Here is a 22,589-nt window from a genome sequence, read left to right as displayed (position 1 = left end):
GTTGTAAGAGAGAGATCCCTCACTGGCACAGTCACAAACACTCCTCCAGAGTGAGCCAAGGCAAGCCTAAGATGCTGTGCAGAAGGCAGTGTAGAGTCCCGATTGCTGCTGCAACATGACCCAAGGGAATTTTGCTACTTCAGCTATGTGTGCACAGGTTAGGTTAGGCCATCATCTGGGCCAGTAAGACACTTGACAGTCAGAGGTGTTAGCACAGGCACACTAGAGGCAGAGTTTATTACACTACGCAGGCTAACAACCCTGGAGAAGAACCCCTGTGGTTAAGAATGTCAACCAGCTCCTTATAAAACCAAAAAAACCAAAAAGCACTGTTACCCCCGTTCTCCTTTGGTCATTACAAAGCAAAAGAAATATTTAAGAGATTTTTACAGAGTGAAAAGCTGGAAGGGGAAAAAAATACCCTCTGCCCATCCCTCCCCTACCTGGGCAGAAGACAACCTGGCCCACAGGTACGGTGTCCTTTAGCTGTCACAAGCAGCAAAACGTCAGGTGTTCTAATGTCAGAATGTTGGGGTATATTATTTCCAATAAAAGCAATATTTACCAAGAGCTGCCGTTTCTCCCCCTCTCTCGGGAGGGCAAACCGTGGCCCCTCCCATCGGCCCTCTGGATGTAAAAGGGGTTGCGTGTGCGTGAGTGTGCAGTTTCTCCCGCCAGTGCAGGCATACGGCGTGGCTGGCCCAGGCCACAGAGTCTCTGATCCCTCATGTGTACGCAGCAGTCTTTTAAAAAAAATATTGTATTATAGTAGGAATTTCTCTTTCCATCTCTGTATTTTGGGGAAATGTCAATCGTCCGTGAGGTCCTGCACAAAGAGAACTTCCGTGTGGCTGAGTCCAGCTTCTTGCAGCGTGGGTGGGTTGGGCCACTCCTCTGTCGGACGGCAGGGCAGGACGCGGCGAGGGAAGTTGGCCTCAATCTGGAACTTCTCCGGGCTCTCTTTCAAAGAGAATAGGAAGTCATGGATCACCTAAGGAGGTAGTAGACAGTTATTCACTAAATGACTGAATGCCTTGCAGATGAATGCCCAGATCCTCACAATGCAACACTCTTCTGTGTTTATGGAAAGAATACCTAGTAAGATGGCCATCTTTTCATGATCATCTTAGATGGAGACATCCATGAAATCCCAACATACCTAATTTGTATAAAATGTTACTCGAGCAGTAAGTTTCCTCATATATCCACTGTTCCTAAGAGCAGAACCTTTCGTGGAACACTCAGGAAATGTGGAGGAGATGAACAGTGTGGGAGGTGCTGGAGCCTATAGGGGGAAGGGGGAACTAGAAATATCTCCACCCTCTTTCCTCCAGTGGCAGCCTCCATTGGATCTTCCGTGAATTGAAGGAGTCCTTATATTCATGGAAGGGACACACTGGGTTCAACCCGCTCCTTCCTAAGGGCCTGCATGATGCAACAGAGAGACAGCCTAGTCTCCATGTGGGAGATCAAGGTTAGAATCCCTAATAAGTTACAAAGCAAAGTGAGTAGTCCAGGGTGTATTTCTTTAAGGGTAGACCATTGGTTAGGTTAAGATAAGAGGCTTTGCAAAAATGGTAAGGATATTACTGCATTGCTCAGCTCCACCATTCCTTCACTTCTGCATACTGGGTCTCCCCTTTATCTGTATGAATCGCCAGCTGCTAAAGCAGATTCAGAGCTCAATCTCTGCTTCTCAAATAATTTTCAGCCACAAAATTTTGCCCCATCCTTACTGCTAAAGACTGTGTAAAATGGAATCGCCTCTCCACCCTGGAGTCATTGGGCATTTTGAAGACAATCTTGACACTTTCTGGGTCATCAGGATGCGGCTCTGGTGGAAGGCATTCAGATTTCCGTTCCTTCTCCTCCTGCAGAGTCTTCAGGGATAAAATGGAAATATGAATAAATGGCGGCAGCTCCAACAGTAAGACAAAATCCAAATATAGCTGCAGCCACTAGATCAGCACAGTAGCAGTCAATGGAACTAAACATATCAATAGTTACTGTCTCCTCATCTCAAATGGGCCTCAAAATTAGATGGCCGAGTCATATTCCAATATGTAGAATTCCAGCAAGAGCCTTTATGAGGTTTGTGGGAAGGTGTGGAGTATTCATCAGTAGGCATAACCCAGCCAGTTACTGCATTCATTTGGAGTCAGAAAGATCACTCAAGAAATCACCACTCATTGGAACTCTTGCTGAGTGATGCTCTCTATACCCAAAGCTTTATCAGTCTTCCAGCAGAAAGTGTAGTATGTACACTTGTTTCTGATGCCTTGGTCCAAAGGAAGGGAATTGTGAAGAACTGCATCCTGGGATGGAAAGCCCATTATGAAAATACGAATATAGAGCATCCTCCCACCCAATGGTGCCTGTAATGACCTTCAACTGATAACTGTACACAAAGTTTATTCCTATTAAAACATTTGTTTTTGCATGTATTCTAAAATAATCTATTTTTCAAATAGAACAATATGTGTTAATGGGAATCTTACTACCCTTAATCATGTTCTAACCTACAGTCGTACCTTGTTTTGTGACCGGGATCCGTTCCGGAGCCCCGGTCGCTAGCCAAAAAGGACGCAGGGCAAAGTGCCGCATCTGTGCATGCGTGAACGGCAAACCCGGAAGTAAGCCATTCTGGTACTTCCGGGTTTGCTGTGGACGCTGGAATGGACGCTAGACAAGGCGGACATTTGTGGAGGTATTACTGTATCAGTGGAAGAGTTGAGGCATTTAAAGCAAGCTTTCATATGAAGCTTTCTGAAAGTGAGGTCCTTATTTAAAGCAACTATTTCAAAGTGAACTTTGGCTTCTTCAGCTCTGTTTGGTCACCACCCTTTCACCCACTGGTGCAAATTGAAGGACTTCACCTTCCAACCAGTTCGTTTCCTCCCTAAAATGATTTGCTAAAAGACACATACAGAACTCTGTAATAACAACAGCCATGCCTCAAGCCCCACACACAGTCACTGAAAGAACTAAGCAGTGCAGGAAACTTCTAGAAGAGAAAGACTTACTTGAAATCTCATACTCTAATGCAGGCACACAAAAAAGTGATCTGAATTACAACCATCAAGAGAATAGAAACTAGTAAATGGATCTGGCAACTAAACATTGCTGCTTTATTCTGCAAGTAACTGTGCTACTTGTAAATAAATATACATAAACTATTAATGGAGGGTGGGGAGAGACACTATCTGTGACATGATCTGAATTCTCTAAAATAAACTACTGTTCACTGATCAGAATTTTAATGGATTAATTTACAGGATCTGAATCCTGGCTCATACTGTACTATGAAATGCAGACTAATCAACTAGGAGTGTTCTTGCACAAACTAGTAACTGCTCCCATTTCCAAAGTGCCAGAACTAAATTTGCAGAAATATAATGCCGTCTACAAGAGCCAGTCATTCCCACTTGCATTCATAGCTGAGGCACCTATTCTTATTATGAAAATTGCACCCGAGACCTGTGATTCACTGCTATTGACACATTCAATTCTCACCCGCCGCCGTCTCTCCTCTGCTAGCTTCTGCTGCTGCACCTCCTCCTCCTTCCTCTTCTTCTTTTCCCGCTCTTCCTTTTTCTTGCGGTCTTTCTCCTGATCAGCCCGTAATGAAGCCAGGTATGCTTCATCTTGTTGTTGTCTAAGGACCTGAGTTTGGTTTCTCTCTTCTCTAAGATAAAAGGGGAAATGTATTAGTGTCAACCTGACAAGAACTGCTACGATGCCTGAAATTTCAGATCTTTACTAGGGGGTAGATGTATTTCTAACTGGGAGGGTTGTCCCAGTGGTTCAGCATTACGACTAGTCATAGCATTTTCTTATTTGCATGTGGGAACAGCGGCTGCTGCTGCTCCTTTTCCTTCTTGATGCCAAGTAGTAGCAGCAGCTTCTACCAGCTTCTTGCTTGCCCTCTCTCTCAAACAGCTTGTGCTCCTTCTGTTCCAACTGCTGGCTTAGTGGAGTAAGTTGGTGGCAGCAGCAAGCACCTCCACTTGCAGACCTCTACTGGGCCCTTGCCCATGCTGACCTATGATGCCTGAATCTTAAGGTGCTTTGAGATGCAAGCAAGAATCTGGGGGGGGGGGGGAATACCCAACGGCTAGTATCGCTAAGAAGACAGCCTTCTCTCCCTGTGAACAGCATCAGCAGTCCACTTCTTCTTAGTGACAAAACAACCTGGTGCCAGAAATCAGCAGTATACTGACTAGAGTTAAGAGCTAGAGGTAATCTCTTCCCATCCAACACTAACACACTATTGTTGAAAGCCTGCAATCTCTCTCAATCTGTTATATCCTACATTAGCAATTTCTGCCATAGCAACACAATTTGCCAGCAACATATATGAACACGAGTCATATAATTAAACAGATAGCTGAAGTTTGTGGGATATATATTTTTCTTCTCTTTTACTCTATGCCCAGATCATTAAGTCAGGTTGAGCAGTTGGTAGTTTTCCCACAAAAGAGGTAAGCACAGTACTGTAAGGTGGAGAGTGGAGATGGCATCTCTTGTTTTTGACCTAGTACCTTTCCAGGCGCTCAGATACCAAGTATGTCTGGTTGGCATCCATGATGAAAGTCAGCTGGTTAATGAGGTCATCGGGTTGGATGAGTCCCTCTAACCTCCCAACTACAGTCATTCTACGATCTTTCAGCATGATCATTGCCAGGAATGGGTAGGTGTTCTCACGCAGAGCCTGCGACACTAAGACAAATGCATACAATATGGTCAGCATTTGCAATCTTAGCATACAGGGCATTTACAAAGAGATGAAGCTGCATTAAACTCTGTCAAACTGTTTATCTAGCCCAGTACTGTCTACTCTGGCAGTGACATTCTATGGTTTTGTGAAGTGTCTTTCTAAGCCCTGCTGTCATAGATCTTTGTATCTCCAGGCGTCAGGGATTCAACTTGGGACTTTCAGCTTCTACAGTTCTTCTACACTTTTAAGAGGAGGTGGCCTTCAGTTCTCGACACTTGAGGTTCTAGTCCAACAGCAAATTCACACTGGAGATCTGGTATCAAAGGCATATACACAACCTTCCTAGAAAACCTATGTTTTTAATGATCAGCAGCATCAGACAAAAGGAAACCTCTTTTCAAAATTGAGGAAGGAGGCACTAGAGAAAATATTAGAGAAAGCGATCATAATTCAGGATAGCCTTCAGAACCTTAAGGCAATTGTCTCAATAGTTCCAAGACTTTAGTAACTGAAAACTCATTCACAAGCAGGGAGGAAGGAGTCATCTCAATGAGAAATTGGGGAAATCAGACTGAATAATTAGAATTCAACAGTTTTCTGCCCATGAACCACCACACACCATGGCATGTTACCTGTCCAGTTTCTCATTAAACTAAGACACAAAATTAATGTAACAGTAGCAGGGAACCTCCAACTTACAGGCCCAATCGGGGCTAGTAGCAGTCCTAATTTGGCATTTGAGGCCATTTTCTTCAAGGCATGCCCACCTGCCCCATTACATATATATGGCACCGGGAAGCAGATGTGGGGTGCAAAGGAAGAATCCTGAGGCTTAAAATGCATTTCTGGTTGCTTGGCATGTGGAGCTGGTATCTGCACCTTTTAAATTTGATGCCAAATGCAAGCCCCACTAGTACTGGTTTCACATGGGTACTGCCAACCAGAGCTCCCTGCTATGCAGGAATATATAATGAAAATCAGTACAAAAATAAACACAACATCAGCATTTTAGAAGGGAAACAATTCAGTTATAATTCAAAACCTTCTACAAAACATTCTGGTTATTATCAATGTTGTAATATCATCAAAGTGTCATATAAGTCACCCAAGACAGGGATTTCCAGAGTCTGGGTGCCCTGACAAAGAAGGCCCTGTGTCCCTTTCAACCAGCAATACTTCAGTCAGTAGAGGTACACAGAGCAAGGCCAACCCATATTCAAGTGACCAGGAAAGATCCGGATGACTTTAAAAAGTAGCAACCAGCACTTTGAAATGGGCTTGAAAACAAACTAGAAGCCAACACAGTGGAGCTCCATGGTTTCAGTCACTTGCCTCAGTTAACACTATGCTCTAAAGCATTATGCTGTTGTTTCTCAGCACTCAGCAAAGGCAGCTCTAAGTGTAGTATGCTGGAGTAATCCATACTCCCTATGACTAAATCCTGTGTGTGAAGCTTTCTCCACAACAAACATAGCTGCAACACCAGGCTAATCCACTTAAAGCATTCCCGGCCACAACTGCCACCTGAGCATCCAGCACCACACCCAGGCCACAAATCGAGTTCTTCAATAGGAGTGCCTCAGACGGGCTGTATTTCTATTCCATAATCAAGACTCATTTCCTAATAAGCAACAGCACTTCCATCTTTTCTGAGGCAAGGGTTCCTTCTCCACTCTCTGTACAGACAATGAAGATGTTGATAGTCTAGGAATGCAACTTTGGGGGCAGATCCAACACTGTGCCCCTGCTCCTGTTTCAACATGTGAGTGACATGCAACTCACATGTGAGCATTGTAGAGTTGGGTGGCTCCAGCATACTGATGACTGGCACCTGCAAATCCCTCCTAGCAGTTTCATGTAGATGGTTTGTTTCCCATATAGTAAAAGGGGGCAGAATAAAATACAAAACAGACACAACAGCTTATTTTGACAGCCTGGTCCTAAACACATTTGCTTGACTATATGGCACCAGTTCAAAAGCTTTTTTTTTTTCATCATGTAAGATTATAGTTCAAGGCTGCAATCCAATACATACTCTAGAGAAAGCACCACTGATTAGAGTGGACCATAACTCTAAGTAAACATGCTTACGACTGGGCTGCAAGTGTTTATAAAATGTTACATTAAGGCAGAGTTGTAATCAAAACACGTACCTCTATATCCTTCTGGTTTATTTGTGGAACAAGCCCAGAAAAGCATCCTTGTATTTATGAGGGCGATCACTTCAGGTGCACAAAGGGTGTTGCTGTTCAGAGAGGATAAAAGATTAACTCACTTGAAACCACACCAAGAACTCACACCACCATTTATAATTAAAAAATCTTTAGTAACCTACCGACAGAATTCATCAGTGTCTTGATGGTCATCGCCATGAAGGTAAACAAGGAGGAAGCGTAGCTCCCTCTTTGCGTCATTCAGTGCCTTGAGAGAAGAAACATAAGGATGTTTTAGAGAGATGAAATCTGGACAATTTGGCACTGAGCCCAAGTGAAAAAAGTAGTGTCAGGTCATCAGATCATAGCATGTACACAAAGACTATAACTGTGCTAAATTTTTTGCCAAATCATGCACAGCAAACCTTTCTCATTGGATAAGGAGCACTGTGGCTGTACTCTTGCTTTCCTTCTCCAGCTGTGCTGTGCTAGACAAAGTAGTGAGTCTTTGATATGGTTTTCACCCAAGGCAGACTGCTCTACTTTTAGCACTACTAGAACCACGCACTGAAAAACTGAAGTTATTAGCAGAGTGATTCCATTTCCCATACATTGTAACACAGACAACAGTTAACAAATGTAACTTCCAATTAAATATCTCAGGTTACTATTTTATATTTTAAGTTACCTACAATGTACCGGTATGTCTGCAACATTTTGCCTTAAGGGATAACTCAAGATTACTCTTCTAAGAGTCTCCACTTCAAGACAGGACAACACCATGTACCTCTCTGACATCCTCTTGTACCAACCTGACTGTATGTTCCCTGGTAGAAGACAGGATGTATTCTTCCAAATTTTTCTTCAAACAAATGAATAAATGAAACAATATCACCAACAGGGTCAGTGACCCGACTACGAGGATCAGGGCGTATGAAACGCAAAGCAAACCTAGGAGAGAGTATAAAATATCAGCTACTGGATACTCTAGCACCTTCAGAACATGAGTGGGATGACTTCAGTCTTACGCTTGTTTATTTATATATGTTTCTATCGCCCATATTTACAACACAAAACCCATATTAAAGATTTCTTAACAAAAAACAACCATGCCACAAGTGTTGTGATATTCGAAGTAAACGCCTTTATTTAAAACCATTGCTAGACCATACCAAGATTTACAGAGCCCAGCAAGTTTGCAAGATTTCCAGTGCTAACTTGTCTTAATTTTATACTGCTAAACTTTGTTTTGCAATCATCTAATGACTAGAAACAAATAAATGAACTACTAAGTGGGCCTTCAGAAATTGGCCACTAATCTACCAGTAAACCAGTATCTAGCCTCCTGCCCACTTCTGCCATAGAATATTACCTTAGCTAAGGAGTAGTGGCAAACTTCAGAATAAAGCAATAAACTCAACATATGCAAACATAAACAAATGTGCACTTACCTAAATATATCAAGTAATGTGTAATATGTAAATCGGAATGGAAGCATTATCAAATAGTAACCCCAACCTAACAAGCCCTGAAATGACAAAGAGAGAGTTAGGTCCTTATCACGCCATTCCTTTGAAGTACAGTGGTACCTCGGTTTACGAACAGCCATGTTAACAAACTATTTGGTTTACAAACTCCCCAAAACCAGAAGTAGTGTTGAACTTTACCTCATCTACGAACGGAAGCCGAACGGTGGAGGGGCACCGGCGGTGGGAGGCCTCATTAGGGAAAGCGCGCCTCGATTTAAGAACGGATTTGGTTTAAGAACGAACTTCAGGAACGGATTAAATTCGTAAACTGAGGTACCACTGTACCAGCTTAAATGTATTTTGTCTTGAAGCAGCTATGTTAATGAAATATTTTAGCACACACTTGGAAACTGATGACTTGCTATTTAACTTCAGAGATACAATTCCTAGATGTTGGTTCTCACCAGCAACAAGTGTTTTTCTATTCCTTTCCCCCACCCCCACCCCAGCTTGAGGCATATTTAAATAATTACCAATGTTTGGCTTTTAAGTATTATCTTCCTTTGCTGTTCTGCTTTTCGTTTTTACAACAGCACAACAAAAGTAATCACACAGCCTCTTGCAGAAAAGAAGTTCCCATTCAAGTGTTCTCCATTACTGAGAAAACTTGCAGGAAAGTATTTTCCTTGTAAGTGCTTTATTGTTTCATAGAACTGACGAGAGAGAACACCTGCTTCCCTAGTTAAGCTAATCTCAGTTATAGAACTTGCCCTTGGTTGCGGCCTTGAAACAACATAGCTGTAGATCCTGTGGTCAGCAGTGTTGACCTGTAGCGGTCTAGAAGGTGGTGGATTGAAGACACTTGGGACACCCTCTTGCTCATTCAGTCGGTCCTGAACAGCTGCCTACAGAGGGAGTAATAATGACTGGTTAGCATATTTTACCTATCACACAGAAAATTCTTTTGGAAAGTATATAGAAAAAAAAAGGATAACCAAGGTATCTAATAGTCAGGAATACAGCAACACTAAAATGCTTTGCTGAGCTCTTTGCATCGTCCCCTGATCAACACAATTCCACAGTGCAAAAAATAAACAAATGCAGATTTATTCAAATAAGGGAAAATGATAATTTTGTATAATCAATATCAGTAGAGGCTGCAGAATTCGGTTTTTGTGTGTGCAGAATTTGGATCCTCATTGTTCATCCAAGGCCCTTCTTTGTGTGCCCTCTGCAAGGGTGGTGCAGAGGATGGTGACAAAAGAAGGCGTCTTTTTCAGGGGTGGCTCTGACTTTGGCCTGACTTCAGAGGCACATAGTCATTGGGCTGTATCCAATGGTGGGGGTATATTCACCCCACCCCAATGACATTAAGCTCTAATGTCTATGGAAGCCTGTACTGGACCAGAGGCTTCCATTAGTTGAATGGGGAAGGAACTTTTGTATATCCACCTTCCCCAACCACCCACACCCCTGCTCCAGAGGGATAGTGGGAAGTGCCACAGAAGCGTATTGGATCAAAGAGCCTTTTGTCAGAGGAGAAAAAGCACTGGATACCATCTACTGTTGGTAAGCAACAAGCGCAACAAGCAAGCAAGCCCCAAGTGAGACAGTACCTCTATGTTCCAGTTGTGTTGTTCCAGTGTATGGCGGCACTGGTCCATGGACTCTATGCCAGTCAGGTCCTGGGGGCAAGAAATGGGGTGGGAGAACTTAAGTCAAAACAATACACAATACAGTCCTCGAATCAAATTTAATTTTGTTTCTCATTTAAGCCACTTCCATTCGGAAGTCAGAATTCAACAAGGCATTTGTAAACCAACTGCCTCAGAAAAGGAGCAAACATTAAACTTTGAGTCTTGAGATTCTCTTTCCACAAGACAGCTGGTCATACTAGAACCTGAGAAACAATTCCGACTCGGCCACAAATTCTGACTCACTGCCTCTCAGCCTAAACTACCCCACTGGGTTGTTGTGGGGATTAAATAACGGAGGGGAGAACCATGTACGCCACCTCAAACTCATTGGAGATAAAGGTGGGATATAGGTGCAATCAATCAATAGAATAAAATTATTCTGATTTTTCCTTCACCTCTCTGAGTTCTCTTATTTCTAAAGAACAGTCCTACTAGAGTTACAGCACTGTGATTAAACACTTTACTGCTTTTCATTAGCACTTCTTTTTCCAGTTTATTTTGAGCTTTTAATTTATTAGCATTCTCTGTCCAAATTGTGATTCATCTCCAATCTGCTCTTTGCAGACGTGAGTTCATACATTTATCATCAGAATAACAGTAGGTATGCTTTCAACCAAGGATATATTGCTACTATATGTAATGCCACACTGCACTAACAGAATGCATGCAGGCACAGAGAAATAATTCAACAGAAGCCCTCAGGCTGTAGCATGCCACTCAGCTAGTTAGGCTGGTATTCCTGGTCTTGTTTCATCTTTGCTCAACCTTCAATTGTGCTGGACATTTCAAACTATACACACTTTAGCAAGAATCCCTTTTCAAACTATACACACTTTAGCAAGAATCCCTCTTCAAAACCCTCTTTTCTCCCCATAGGTGTAACAAGCTTTGCTCTGCAAACCAGTGAATTATTGCCCAATTAGTTCTTCAGAGATAATTTCTTATAACATTCCTAGTTAGCAGCATAATACTTAGAAGAGCGTAATTCTTCCTCTCACAACACTGACAGAGCAAGTCTCACAAATAAGCCTCCAAACAGGATTTACAATGCTCATTCCCTAAAAATTCAACTAATTTAGATGCCTGTCTGAAACATATTCCTGAATGGGCATGTGCACCTACTGTTTCTTCACATTTCTAGACTGACAGTTGACCTTTTCAGTGTGCTTAAAATGGTACTGCTGTTTTCGAATCTACAAAGTTCAAATGCTCATTTGCACTCCCATACACATAGAACTGCTGCAATATGCAGTAAAATTGAATGCCAGAATTTTCTCTGTTTAAAAGTACGTAAAGGACTGTAGCAGCCTTATGTGACAAAACAAATTCTACACACCAGTGTTTTCATATAGGTCTCAATAGGGGCATTGGGCATTTCAAACTATACACACTTTAGCAAGAATCTCTCTTCAAAACCCTCTTTTCTCCCTATAGGTGTAACATAAAGTACTTGTTGTGTCCTGTAAGCTTTCTTCCTCAGAACCACCATTACAACAAATGGGGACAACAGCCTACGTTTCCATGTCTACTGGACTGCCATGGAAGTGTCAGACCTGGTATATCTTCTGCCAAATTTGGCATTCTGAGAATCTCAGCTTTTGTGTTAATGTGTCTGTGTGTATAACATTTTTCACAGTTACAGGTAGGTAGCCGTGTTGGTCTGCCGTAGTCAAAACAAAATAAAAAATAAAAAAAATTCCTTCCAGTAGCACCTTAGAGACCAACTAAGTTTGTTCTTGGTATGAGCTTTCATGTGCATGCACACTTCTTCAGATTTTTATTTATTTTTTTATTTTGTTTTAACATTTTTCAGTTATCTGTAACTACTTTACTCAAGGTCAGAATGAAAAACGCACAAAACTATCTGCTAAACACTCTTCAGGTTTTTTTTAATAACATTTTTATTAGTTTTAAATTAAATTCCAATAATAGCCTCAATATAACAATACCAATTTATAATACAGTGGTGCCTCGCAAGACGAAATTAATTCGTTCCGCAAGTCTTTTCGTCTTGCGGAAATTTCGTCTTGCGAAGCACGGTTTCCCATAGGAATGCATTGAAATTTAAACAATGCGTTCCTATGGGAAAAAAGTCCAAGCCTCCTGCCGGCGAGCGGGGAAAGCGAGCGGCAGAGCAAGCGGCAGAGCGACCGGTGAGCGGGGAGAGCAAGCGGGGGACACGATCCACGGCGGGAGAAGCCAGGAAAGCAAGCAGGGAGCAGGATCCACGGCAGGAGAAGCCATCGGAGCAAGCAGGGAACGCAGTGGGAAGGCAGAAAAGCAAGCGGGGGACACGATCCATAGCGGGGGAAGGCAGAAAAGCAAGCGGGGGACACGATCCACGGCGGGAGAAGCCAGGAAAGCAAGCAGGGAGCAGGATCCACGGCAGGAGAAGCCATCGGAGCAAGCAGGGAACGCAGTGGGAAGCCAGAAAAGCAAGCGGGGGACACGATCCATAGCGGGGGAAGGCAGAAAAGCAAGCGGGGGACACGATCCACAGCGGGAGAAGCCAGGGGAGCAAGCGGGGAGCAGGATCCACTGCGGGAGAAGCCATCGGAGCAAGCAGGGAACGCAGTGGGAAGGCAGAAAAGCAAGCGGGGGACACGATCCATAGCGGGGGAAGGAAGAAAAGCAAGCGGGGGACACGATCCACGGCGGGAGAAGCCAGGAAAGCAAGCAAGGAGCAGGATCCACGGCGGGAGAAGCCATCGGAGCAAGCAGGGAACGCAGTGGGAAGCCAGAAAAGCAAGCGGGGGACACGATCCATAGCGGGGGAAGGCAGAAAAGCAAGCGGGGGACACGATCCACGGCGGGAGAAGCCAGGAAAGCAAGCAGGGAGCAGGATCCACGGCGGGAGAAGCCATCGGAGCAAGCAGGGAACGCAGTGGGAAGGCAGAAAAGCAAGCGGGGGACACGATCCATAGCGGGGGAAGGCAGAAAAGCAAGCGGGGGACACGATCCACGGCGGGAGAAGCCAGGAAAGCAAGCAAGGAGCAGGATCCACGGCGGGAGAAGCCATCGGAGCAAGCAGGGAACGCAGTGGGAAGCCAGAAAAGCAAGCGGGGGACACGATCCATAGCGGGGGAAGGCAGAAAAGCAAGCGGGGGACACGATCCACGGCGGGAGAAGCCAGGAAAGCAAGCAGGGAGCAGGATCCACGGCAGGAGAAGCCATCGGAGCAAGCAGGGAACGCAGTGGGAAGCCAGAAAAGCAAGCGTGGGACACGATCCATAGTGGGGGAAGGCAGAAAAGCAAGCGGGGGACACGATCCACGGCGGGAGAAGCCAGGGGAGCAAGCGGGGAGCAGGATCCACGGCGGGAGAAGCCATCGGAGCAAGCAGGGAACGCAGTGGGAAGGCAGAAAAGCAAGCGGGGGACACGATCCATAGCGGGGGAAGGCAGAAAAGCAAGCGGGGGACACGATCCACAGCGGGGGAAGGCAGAAAAGCAAGCGGGGGACACGATCCACGGCGGGAGAAGCCAGGAAAGCAAGCAGGGAACGCAGTGGGAAGCCAGAAAAGCAAGCGGGGAGCAGGATCCACGGCGGGAGAAGCCAGGGGAGCAAGCGGGGAGCAGGATCCACGGCGGGAGAAGCCAGCGGAGCAAGCAGGGTGAGCGGCGGCAGCAGGAGAAAGCTGGGTGTGGGGAGCAGGGGCCGCAGTAAGGGAGAAGCCGAGGCTAAAATGGCGCCGGACCTACCTCCTCCCTCCCGGAGCGGTGAGTGTTCTGGGGTTTGCGGGGAGCAAAGGGCAGGCTCGGGAGCCGAGGGTAGGCTCGGCTGCTCCACCTTGGAACTTGTGAGCCTCTACGGTGGGAGGAGGCGAGCTGCCGTTTCCGGTTCCCGCCACTGCTGCCGCTCTCCTTGCAGCAGCAGGTTCCGGCTTTTTCTTAAAGTGGTACCGCGCAAGACGATTCGTTTTGCGAGTCACGGCCATTAAAAAATTCGTTTTGTGAATCACCTAAAAAATCGAAAAACCCTTTCGTCTAGCGGGTTTTTCGTCTTGCGAGGCATTCGTCTTGCGAGGTACCACTGTACAATTATTAATACCAATCTGGCAATTACAGAATTATATAATTTAGTTAAAGTGGGGCCCCACATGCTAGATTTTATGATTTTCTTTAATTCTGTGTTCTAAAATCTAACTAGTTTCAATTACATTCCAGTTATAATAATCATCCCTTATACAACAACTGCAATATTAATAACTTCTATTTGTGTTGACACATTAAATGATTTATAAAGCTTCAAGTGAGGAACTCAGACTATATCCTTGTTCTTCCCGTGTGTGGCAATTATTCTTTCCGTAGCATTTCTTCCTGTCCTTGTAAGATGTTATCTCCCCCCCCCCCCCGATTGTTGCTGTAATACATCATGCATAGGGTGGAGCTGATATCCCATTGTTGTTCCAGAAATTTCTCCATCACTCTGTTCCACGCTTCGTTGTTTTGCACCGAGAACTTTAACAACACCTGCAAAAGTTGCTCTGTCCCAGTAAATAAACTGTTTTCACCATTTTTCTTCTCAGTCTGGAAGTAAGAGCAGTCTGCCGATGACTCAATAAAGAACCTTATCAGTTCCTTGGCAGCTCACAGACTCCTTTCATCCTTCCTTCCAGCTGAAGATATATGGCCAGTTATCCTTCCAATTAAATTGAATTCCAAGTCCTCTTAGCGTTATTCAGTTCACTTTGTAGATAATAAAAGATGGGGAAGAGTCAGCTCTAAGTTTCCATCGTAAACTTTTTGCAAAATAGAACTTCCCTCCCCTTTTCCTTTTTTTATACACAGTTCCATTTGATGTTATAAACCATATTTATAATCCAATTTCTTCCATCATCACTTGTACAAATATAATTTGAACCAACATTCAGGGGAGGGTTGCTGAATCATAACTGTAGAGAAGAAAACTTTAAATAAAGAAACCGTAGGCTCCCCTCCCTTCCACTGTCTTTTGCATCAGATGAAGTCTTATCTCAAATTCAAACCTTAAAGTCCTTGCAGTTGGTTTGTTCTGCAGTTTGTGATCTCATCTCTTCTAGCACGTGCCTGTACTTTAGTCCAATTAAGCTCTAATTAACAGGAGAACCTCTGCTTCTTAATGGCGGCATTGGAGGGTTTTCGGCAGACTAGGTCTTTTGCACCTCCCACATTCCATGCCAGAGGTGTTTTTCCTTTGCCTATGATCTCCCATTGTCATGGGGGCTGCCTCCATTAAGGCAGAGTGGAACCAGAAGCACTCTTCAGTGTTATAACCATGGAACTGCACAACATTTGTGAAGTACTGAAACATTTCCCACACTACTGTTTGTGAAGATGCAATCCAAAACAGAATTCTGTCTCAGCTAACTCCTGCAAATATATTCCATGGCTTAAAGATGGCTATAAGATCAGATCACTAAATCTGATGGGTGCATTCTCACCTGAGATTCCAGTCATCAATTTCGCCTATCCACCGGTGACTTGAAGGGCCTCTTGCATACATACAGCAGGACCCCCTTTACAGCAGCCATGGAAAATAACTGGCATATCACCAGCTATTTTCAAAGGACAGAAAAAAGGCATTTTAATTGCTTGAAATAATGCTTTTTGTTCATTTTAGTTTTGCAGTAAATGAAAATGTTCTAACATCGCAGTAGAATATGCCCCTTGTGGTCAACTGTACCATTCATTCTGAACGGTTTTTCAGGTTAAATGTCCAACAAATGATTTTACTAATAAAGAAGCTGAATAAATACCATTGTATGTATATTTCTAACACTAGAGTATTTACTGCTTTGCGGTACAATTCAGAAGGTGCTTAGATAGACCCACTGAGCCAAGCAGAAAGGAGAGTGGACCCATAGTAGACACAAAGCAGCTACTGAACTATCCAGGGTAGTTCAGTGCAAAGCATGGTCTCTAAGGTGCTACTGGAAGGATTTTTTATTTTGTTTTAAGTTATTTTAGCGTTAGAGACAGAAAATCCCACAAGTCCGTCTTCCCCATATGCCATGGACCCAAACCTGACCAGTCTTGCAATTGGTGTTTAGTAAAAACTTACACATGCTAAATTCATTCATACATTTAACATCACGTCTGGTTTTGCTCTATGTCATACAAGTGAAACATTTCCAAGAAGCCTGTAACTAGCTCTGCTGTTAACTCCCAAACCACTGCCAAATTCCAGAGAATTATGTTTCCAAGGTGAGAAGCACCTGACTCTAACAGAACAAAAGCCTTTGCCAGGCTGAGAATTTGTTCTTGTACAAGTGCAGCAATCAAAGACCGAACATGATACAGATGACAGATACAATTTGGTAAAGTTTCTCATAGGGTAGTTAATTTAAGAAAGTTTTTTTTTCTGGATACCAGCTGCAGGTTCACTTTAAGTTATAGATGCGATATACAATGGTATTATCAATAAAGTTCCAAGTGTTTATTCTTTGTTATTAGTAAGAGTACTTATTACCATAGGGCACCAAATCCTTTAATTCTGTGGTGAACCTAAAGACCATACATACATGGCTGGCTGGCTGTCAGCCAGTCCAATCAACACCTCCACAGGTAGGAGGCAATCCAGTGCTGGACAGTCTGCTGCCTGAAGGAGGATACCTTTGAAGGTACAGATCAGACTGGCCAACAGCTGACCCAGTGTGTACTTTCACTTTGAAAGGCACAGATGTGGGCCTCATTCCCCCCGCCCGCATCGTGGGACACCGGATTTGACAGAAAATGTTGTCAGCCCTTTAATTAAAAATAAATAAATCTCTCCCCAAATTTCTATTTTAATAATAGCTAATTAAGAATTGTTTCACATATTTTTCAAGTCACCATCTGACACTTGTTTGGTTCAGAGCTGACCATTCCATTCTAAACAATGAGGGAAATACACAGAGACAAAAAATAGCATCAACATAGGATGTATAGAGAAGATGAAATTCCATTTATCTGGAACACTGTACTTATGCATGAAACTGAGCCTGTAATATGCAGACTCTGTAATATGGGGTTGAGAATCTTCTCAGCCCAAGGGCCACATTCCCTCAGGGGCAGCTTTCCAGAGGCTGCATGCCAGTGACAAGCAGGACCCAGAACAAACGTCTGCAGGGCAACAGATGTGAATCTTATCTTTGTACAACAGGCTACATTCCAGCCAAGTAAAAAACCTGAAGTTTCTACACACCTCCATCTGGGCAACCAAGAGACATTCTTAGGACACATTCTAGCCACACAAAAGCACTTGAGGAGGGATCAGAGCCAGTGTGGAGTATGGCCTAGGCAGGCCTAGGAGTCAGAGAGGCCACATTTATCTCCTGGGCTCAAGGAGATAAAATATTTTTGAAGCAAGGTTACTTTAGACTTAATGCATATATGGTCACTTTCTTCTCCCCATTATGTTTCTGGAAGAAGTCTTAACAAAACCATATATTTTCAAAATTCCCATCATTTCAAATGCATGTAGAGATTCAATATACACCAGATCAGCAGTACAGTCATCTGCTCAGCATTTGTTCTAGGTGAGCAGATGAACAACAAATTGCACCTAAAGGAGCCCTGGACCATGAAGTCCAGTCAAAAGCAACTATGGCTCTAAGTGCTGCCACCTACCAACTGGCATTTCAAAATGCAACAAACACACACTGCAAAGTATGTGGCATTTATCAAATGCCCAAATATGGCTTAAACCGAATAATCTCTTCAAAATAGTACAACTAAAGTAATTTAGCAGCTTTAGAAGCAAAGAGAAAAGAAGGATTGGAAACTTAGAAGAATGAGGGATGTCTGAAGAGTACTTCTGTGTGTGGGATAGGTACTTTAGACTTGCAGTTAGTACATTTAAGAAATAGTGAACATTACACTTTGATTTAATTTTTAATATATTGTGATTATTCAAAACAATAAAGCGAGTGCTTTGACCACAATGTGCTCTCCCAAAAGGCAAAAAACCCAACCCTCCTCCAGAAGACAAGAATTGACTAAGACCCCTGACAAAGATATGTCAAATATTAGGTATAACAAGAGAAAATTGGAGCTTGGGGGGGGGGGAACGAGACAGAGTTGTTGCTGTCCTTCCTCAGCCCCATCTCCATCCAGCTCCCCTACAACAGTGTGTGGATTTTTGATGAAATGCTCAACTCACCGTCAATAATTCCTTCTTACTGGAAGCTCCCACTTCTGTCAGCAGTGAGAGAATTAAAAGTTGCAACCATGCTAAAAATGTCAGAGCAGTACTAGCATTCTCCACTACAGTCATGTATGAAAGGCTATAGTGTTAATAGAAACTGAATGGTGCAGGAGGCAGTCTTGCCCATGACTTAAAAAGAGGAAAATGGCAATCAAAGCATTCAACCTTGGCTAAACAGAAGGCCACTTGTGTGAAGAAATACCACAGTTTAAGTTATAAACCATCATGGGAATGAATCCCCAACATAGTGCTTTCTACTTTTAGGAAAGTCCACAATATACTCTCTCAATTGTTTATGCCAAGTGGTTAAATATAGTTTAAGGCTCTCTATGGAATACTAAAGTGCAGGAGGAGGGAGGAAACAATCTCTTTTAAAAACAATTACAAAGAATTGCAAATGTTGCTCAGTGTTCTAAAGACAGGGCAGAATCTTATGCACTCATACTTGGCAGTGGAGACCACTGGACTCGGTGGAATTTACTTCCAAGAAAATATGCATGACTGGGCGCTATAGGAGCTTGTAATTGGGATTCTCCCTGCCTCTCAGTAGAGCAACCTTTAAAAATAAGGGAGGAGGGTAAAGCTCCTTCTTAATAATCAGCTTAGAAACCGGGATGTCCCTCCCCCATACAGGTGTACACTGACTCATTTCCTGTTTGTTGCTCTTAACCATCACAACGCGTAATATCTGCCGGTGATGATTTATTTTAATGGTACGATGCGGAAGAGCACAAAACACCGAAGCAAGCTTAACTGCTCACAGGCCGACCCCACGGACTATACGTTGCTGGTTCCCACCCCACGGCCATACCCGCGTTGCAGGGGGTGGGATGCAGGTCCAGGCGGCGGCCCCCCTAGGCTGGCAGCCACCAGGCCACCGATGGTCAGGCCGTGGCCGCTTCCGCCGAGCGCACCCTCCGCGCCCCGCTCTCTGGCCCCGACGCCGCCCCCGCCCAACAGAAACCTCAGGCCGGCCAGGCTGCTCTCCTCCGCCCCCCAACCCCTGGCGCCGCCCGCTCCTCTTGGCCGCCCGGCGCGCCGGGAACCCACGCGAGGGCTGAGAGGAGGCCCGGCCTCCCACCGAAGCGGCCGGCCTGGCTCAGCCCGCCGCGCCCCCCTCCACCGGCCGCACCCGCGTCCAGCACCTGGAACTGGAGCAGCTTCTCGGTCTGTTCCGCCGACAGCTCCCGCTCCTCCGGAGCCGCCATTTTGCTGCTGCCTCTGACCCGCAGTTGCGTCAGTCCGCGGAAGTGACGTGACAATTCGAAACTTCCGAGCGCGCCGCCGCCGCCAACAATAAAATAAAAAGGGAGGGGGGTGTTTTGTTTCCTCTGAGACAAAAGTCAATAGTTGCCAAATGTTAAAACTTTGGAGAAATCTAACTTCCAGCAGCCTCCTCACCCAGCAATAAAAGGCAGCAGCGAGGACAGGAACTTATTCTCATTACAATTTCGTCTGAAATTGTGTGTGTTCGTTTCAAAGTATTTTAGAAGTAGCTATGCTCCCTGTTAAATCCCTGCTGCGGCTTGGAGGGATGTGGTTGGGGAACAGCAGCTGGCAACAGTCTTGCAATGTAGCACGCTGCTGGTACCGCAGTTTATAAAAGTGGGGCTACAAGGCTGGTTTGGATTCGCAGCCCCACAGCCCCCCAAAAGAAAACCCCATAACAAACGCCCCTCAGGTAGCAGCAGCAGCAGCAGCAGCAGCAAAAGGTCAATCTTAAATTGCTCCCTCCCAGCACAAATCATGCAATGCACGCAGGATCCTTGTGCAATACCGACACATTGCGCTGGGGCTTTTTATAATCTTTACGCTAAAGGGGGCGGGGGAGAGTTTTAAAAACACGTGCCAGGTGGAACACACACTCCGAAAAGGATTTCAGACTAATCTCGGAAGCTGGGCGTATGCGCAGGCCAATTTCTAGAAGTCTGTGCTCCCACCCATGTGTCACATTTGCACGCGCCCGCATCTGGCTTCCGGTTTAATTTGGTATCTCCATTTTACACCCTAGATGCAGAAGAGCCACGTGGTTGTTTGCCAGTGAGCGAAACGCGAGGGGTATTTGCATTTAGTACGGTGACAGCTCTATTCTTCAGAGCAGAAGCAATTCCATTAAGTTCAGAGAGGCTCTTACTCCCGACTACAACACTGCATCCATATCAGATTTGTTTTGCAAGGGAAATCATGCAACACTGCCTGCTTTTATCGGAACAGCGTGTTGATTTTGAATAATGTAGGCATGGAAACAGATTTAAAGTTGAGCTAGCACCCATCCCTACAATCTGCAAGGAGGCTTACAATAATATGACAATTTGCAACCACAATAACGCAACAATGCAGAGTAAAACAGAGATAAAATGGCACTAAAAAAATTAAAACATCCATTTCTGCCACTCAGAATGAAAAGACTTTCACCTTTCAATAATTTGCCTTAGTTCCAAGTTTCTCAAACAAACTTGGACCTAAGTCTTTGCTATTGCAAGCGTACCATGTTGTGATATGACCAATATCACACCCTTCAACATTTCTCCAATGAAAATAGGGACGTCCCATTCCATAATGATAATTTTACTATTTATATCCTACACATCTTACTGGGTTGCCCCAGCCACTCTGGGCGGCTGCCAACTTATATTAAAAAATAATAAAACATTAAACTTTTTTTAAAAAAAAACAAAAACAAAAACCTTCCCTTCACAGGATTGTCTTCAGGGGGCTCAGCGGTCAGATAATTCCATACCCTCCAACATTTATCCAATGAAAATAGGGGTGTCCTGTTCTCTAAATCAGGGATGGCCCTGGAAAATAGGGACACTTGGGAGTGTCTGCAATATTTTACCTGTCTGTTTGGGGTAGCTTCTAAAGTTCTGGTTATGAAAGGTGAGCTCAGGAATTTGAAATGTAGCCCCACCTCCTGGGCAGAATTCCAAATGCTCTTTATTTGCAAGCGTTTATCACTTCTTTGTGGGAATATTAAAATTTGGCCAAGGGGCACAGGTAACTGCACCACTATATATCTGCATTATTCCTCCCTCTTCTCCCTGGACTCAGTGGCACATGTGGGTGAGTTGGTACCAGATTATCGGGTGCCTCTTGCAGCCCACTGGCTCCCCTGCATAGACCACACTTGTTGTCAGTTTCTGAGAGAGTGAAAGCTTTGTGTTCTATTGATGTTGAATTCAGCAGAAAGGGGAAAGCAGACAGAAGCTGAACAACAGCAGCAAACAGAACAACAACAAACTGAACAGATAAAAGGGAGAGGAGAGAGAGAGAGAGAGAGAGAGAGAGAGAAGAGGTCATGCAGAGGAAAAAAGTTAGAAGGAAATACTAAATTTAAAATGTGACAAAGTACTTAACATGTATTGTATTTCATGTTTGTATTGCTTGCATTGCCTAAAAAATGGTAGGGTTTTTGTAATAACTAAGGTTTATGAACATTGTACTGTATATATAATTTTTACAACCTTGAATGGCTCATATTTTCTTTTTCTTTCAAATCACCGTTTTCAAATGATTAATGTAGCAGTGTGGTTCTCCTGAGTTAAAAAGAAATGTAAAAGTCAGATTAAGAAATTTTAAAGCTATGCACTCCTGGTCTATTAAGGTCAAATGACTTGTGATGTTAAATGCATCTTTGCAAGTAATGTGCACATTTTTTAAAAAGCAGTGGTGTGGGGTAGGGTGATAATGACCTGAATCACAGCAGATACAGAGGGAAGGTTTAACCCGTTCCTCCCCTGCCATGTTATTGACAAAACATGCTCCTCTGAAGATACTATTTGAATTGGGAAGAAAGCTTCCATTGGCATCAGTACCCTTTATTTATCTGGAGCCAAACAGTCATCTTGATAAGCAAGTCAAGGTGATCTTGAAGTAGCTCATAAAATCATAGACTTGTAGAGCTGGAAGGGACCCTGAGAGTCATCTAGTCTAACCCCCTGCAATGCAAGAATCTAAACTAAATCATAGTTACTTCTGTTGTGCCTGCCAACATTTGGCAGAGGAAAATAAATAAGTAAATGCACCTATATTAGTGAAAGGGGAATCAGAGGCTCATAGTCGGTAAACCAATTGAAAGCCATTTCCATGAAGCCTGGTGGCCAACTAATTTTGGAAATTGTAATTTCTATTTTCTTATAGCTTAGAAAGTATCCTTTCACATTCTAGTATTTTTATCTAGATCATTATTATCGTCATTATTATCATGATAATGATGCAGTGATTTTTATGGTTTGTGAACTAATGAAAATTTGTCCAGATGTTGATTGCTTACATTTGTCCTGATGTTGCTAATTGCTTACATTTAAAGCACATCCCTTCCTCCCCCCCCCAAAAAAAAGAATCATGGGAACTATAGTTTACCTTTCACAGAGCTACAGTTCTCAGCAC

The 22,589-nt window shown here is 43.9% G+C and overlaps 1 protein-coding gene across 1 annotated transcript; it reads right to left on the bottom strand.

Annotated features, from left to right (window-relative positions):
• Window positions 1-206: 206 nt before the first annotated feature.
• FAF2 (Fas associated factor family member 2) lies at window positions 207-19,408 on the bottom strand. Its single transcript, XM_033140409.1, has 11 exons — window positions 19,346-19,408; window positions 9,956-10,024; window positions 9,110-9,244; window positions 8,322-8,398; window positions 7,683-7,821; window positions 7,053-7,138; window positions 6,871-6,962; window positions 4,542-4,719; window positions 3,514-3,685; window positions 1,737-1,880; window positions 207-991 (listed from the first exon to the last, which is right to left on the bottom strand). The coding sequence occupies exons 1-11, from the start codon at window positions 19,406-19,408 to the stop codon at window positions 809-811; spliced, it is 1,338 nt and encodes a 445-aa protein (XP_032996300.1). The 3' UTR covers window positions 207-808.
• Between the last annotated feature and the right edge of the window lie 3,181 nt (window positions 19,409-22,589).

The sequence above is a fragment of the Lacerta agilis genome, chromosome 2 (genome assembly GCF_009819535.1).
Source record: "Lacerta agilis isolate rLacAgi1 chromosome 2, rLacAgi1.pri, whole genome shotgun sequence".
NCBI classification, from domain to species: Eukaryota; Metazoa; Chordata; class Lepidosauria; order Squamata; family Lacertidae; genus Lacerta; species Lacerta agilis.
The sequence above is the reverse complement of the archived record's forward strand: the minus strand, read 5'-3'. Positions and strand labels throughout refer to the sequence as shown.

Coding starts and splice junctions, on each gene's coding strand:
- FAF2 (XM_033140409.1), bottom strand. CDS start 19,408: ATGGCGGCTCCGGAGGAGCGGGAGCTGTCGGCGGAACAGACCGAGAAG. Junction 9,245..9,955: donor AACACAACTGGAACATAGAG/GTACTGTCTCAC, acceptor CTCCCTCTGTAG/GCAGCTGTTCAGGACCGACT. Junction 7,822..8,321: donor ACATTACTTGATATATTTAG/GTAAGTGCACAT, acceptor ACTCTCTCCTAG/GTTTGCTTTGCGTTTCATAC.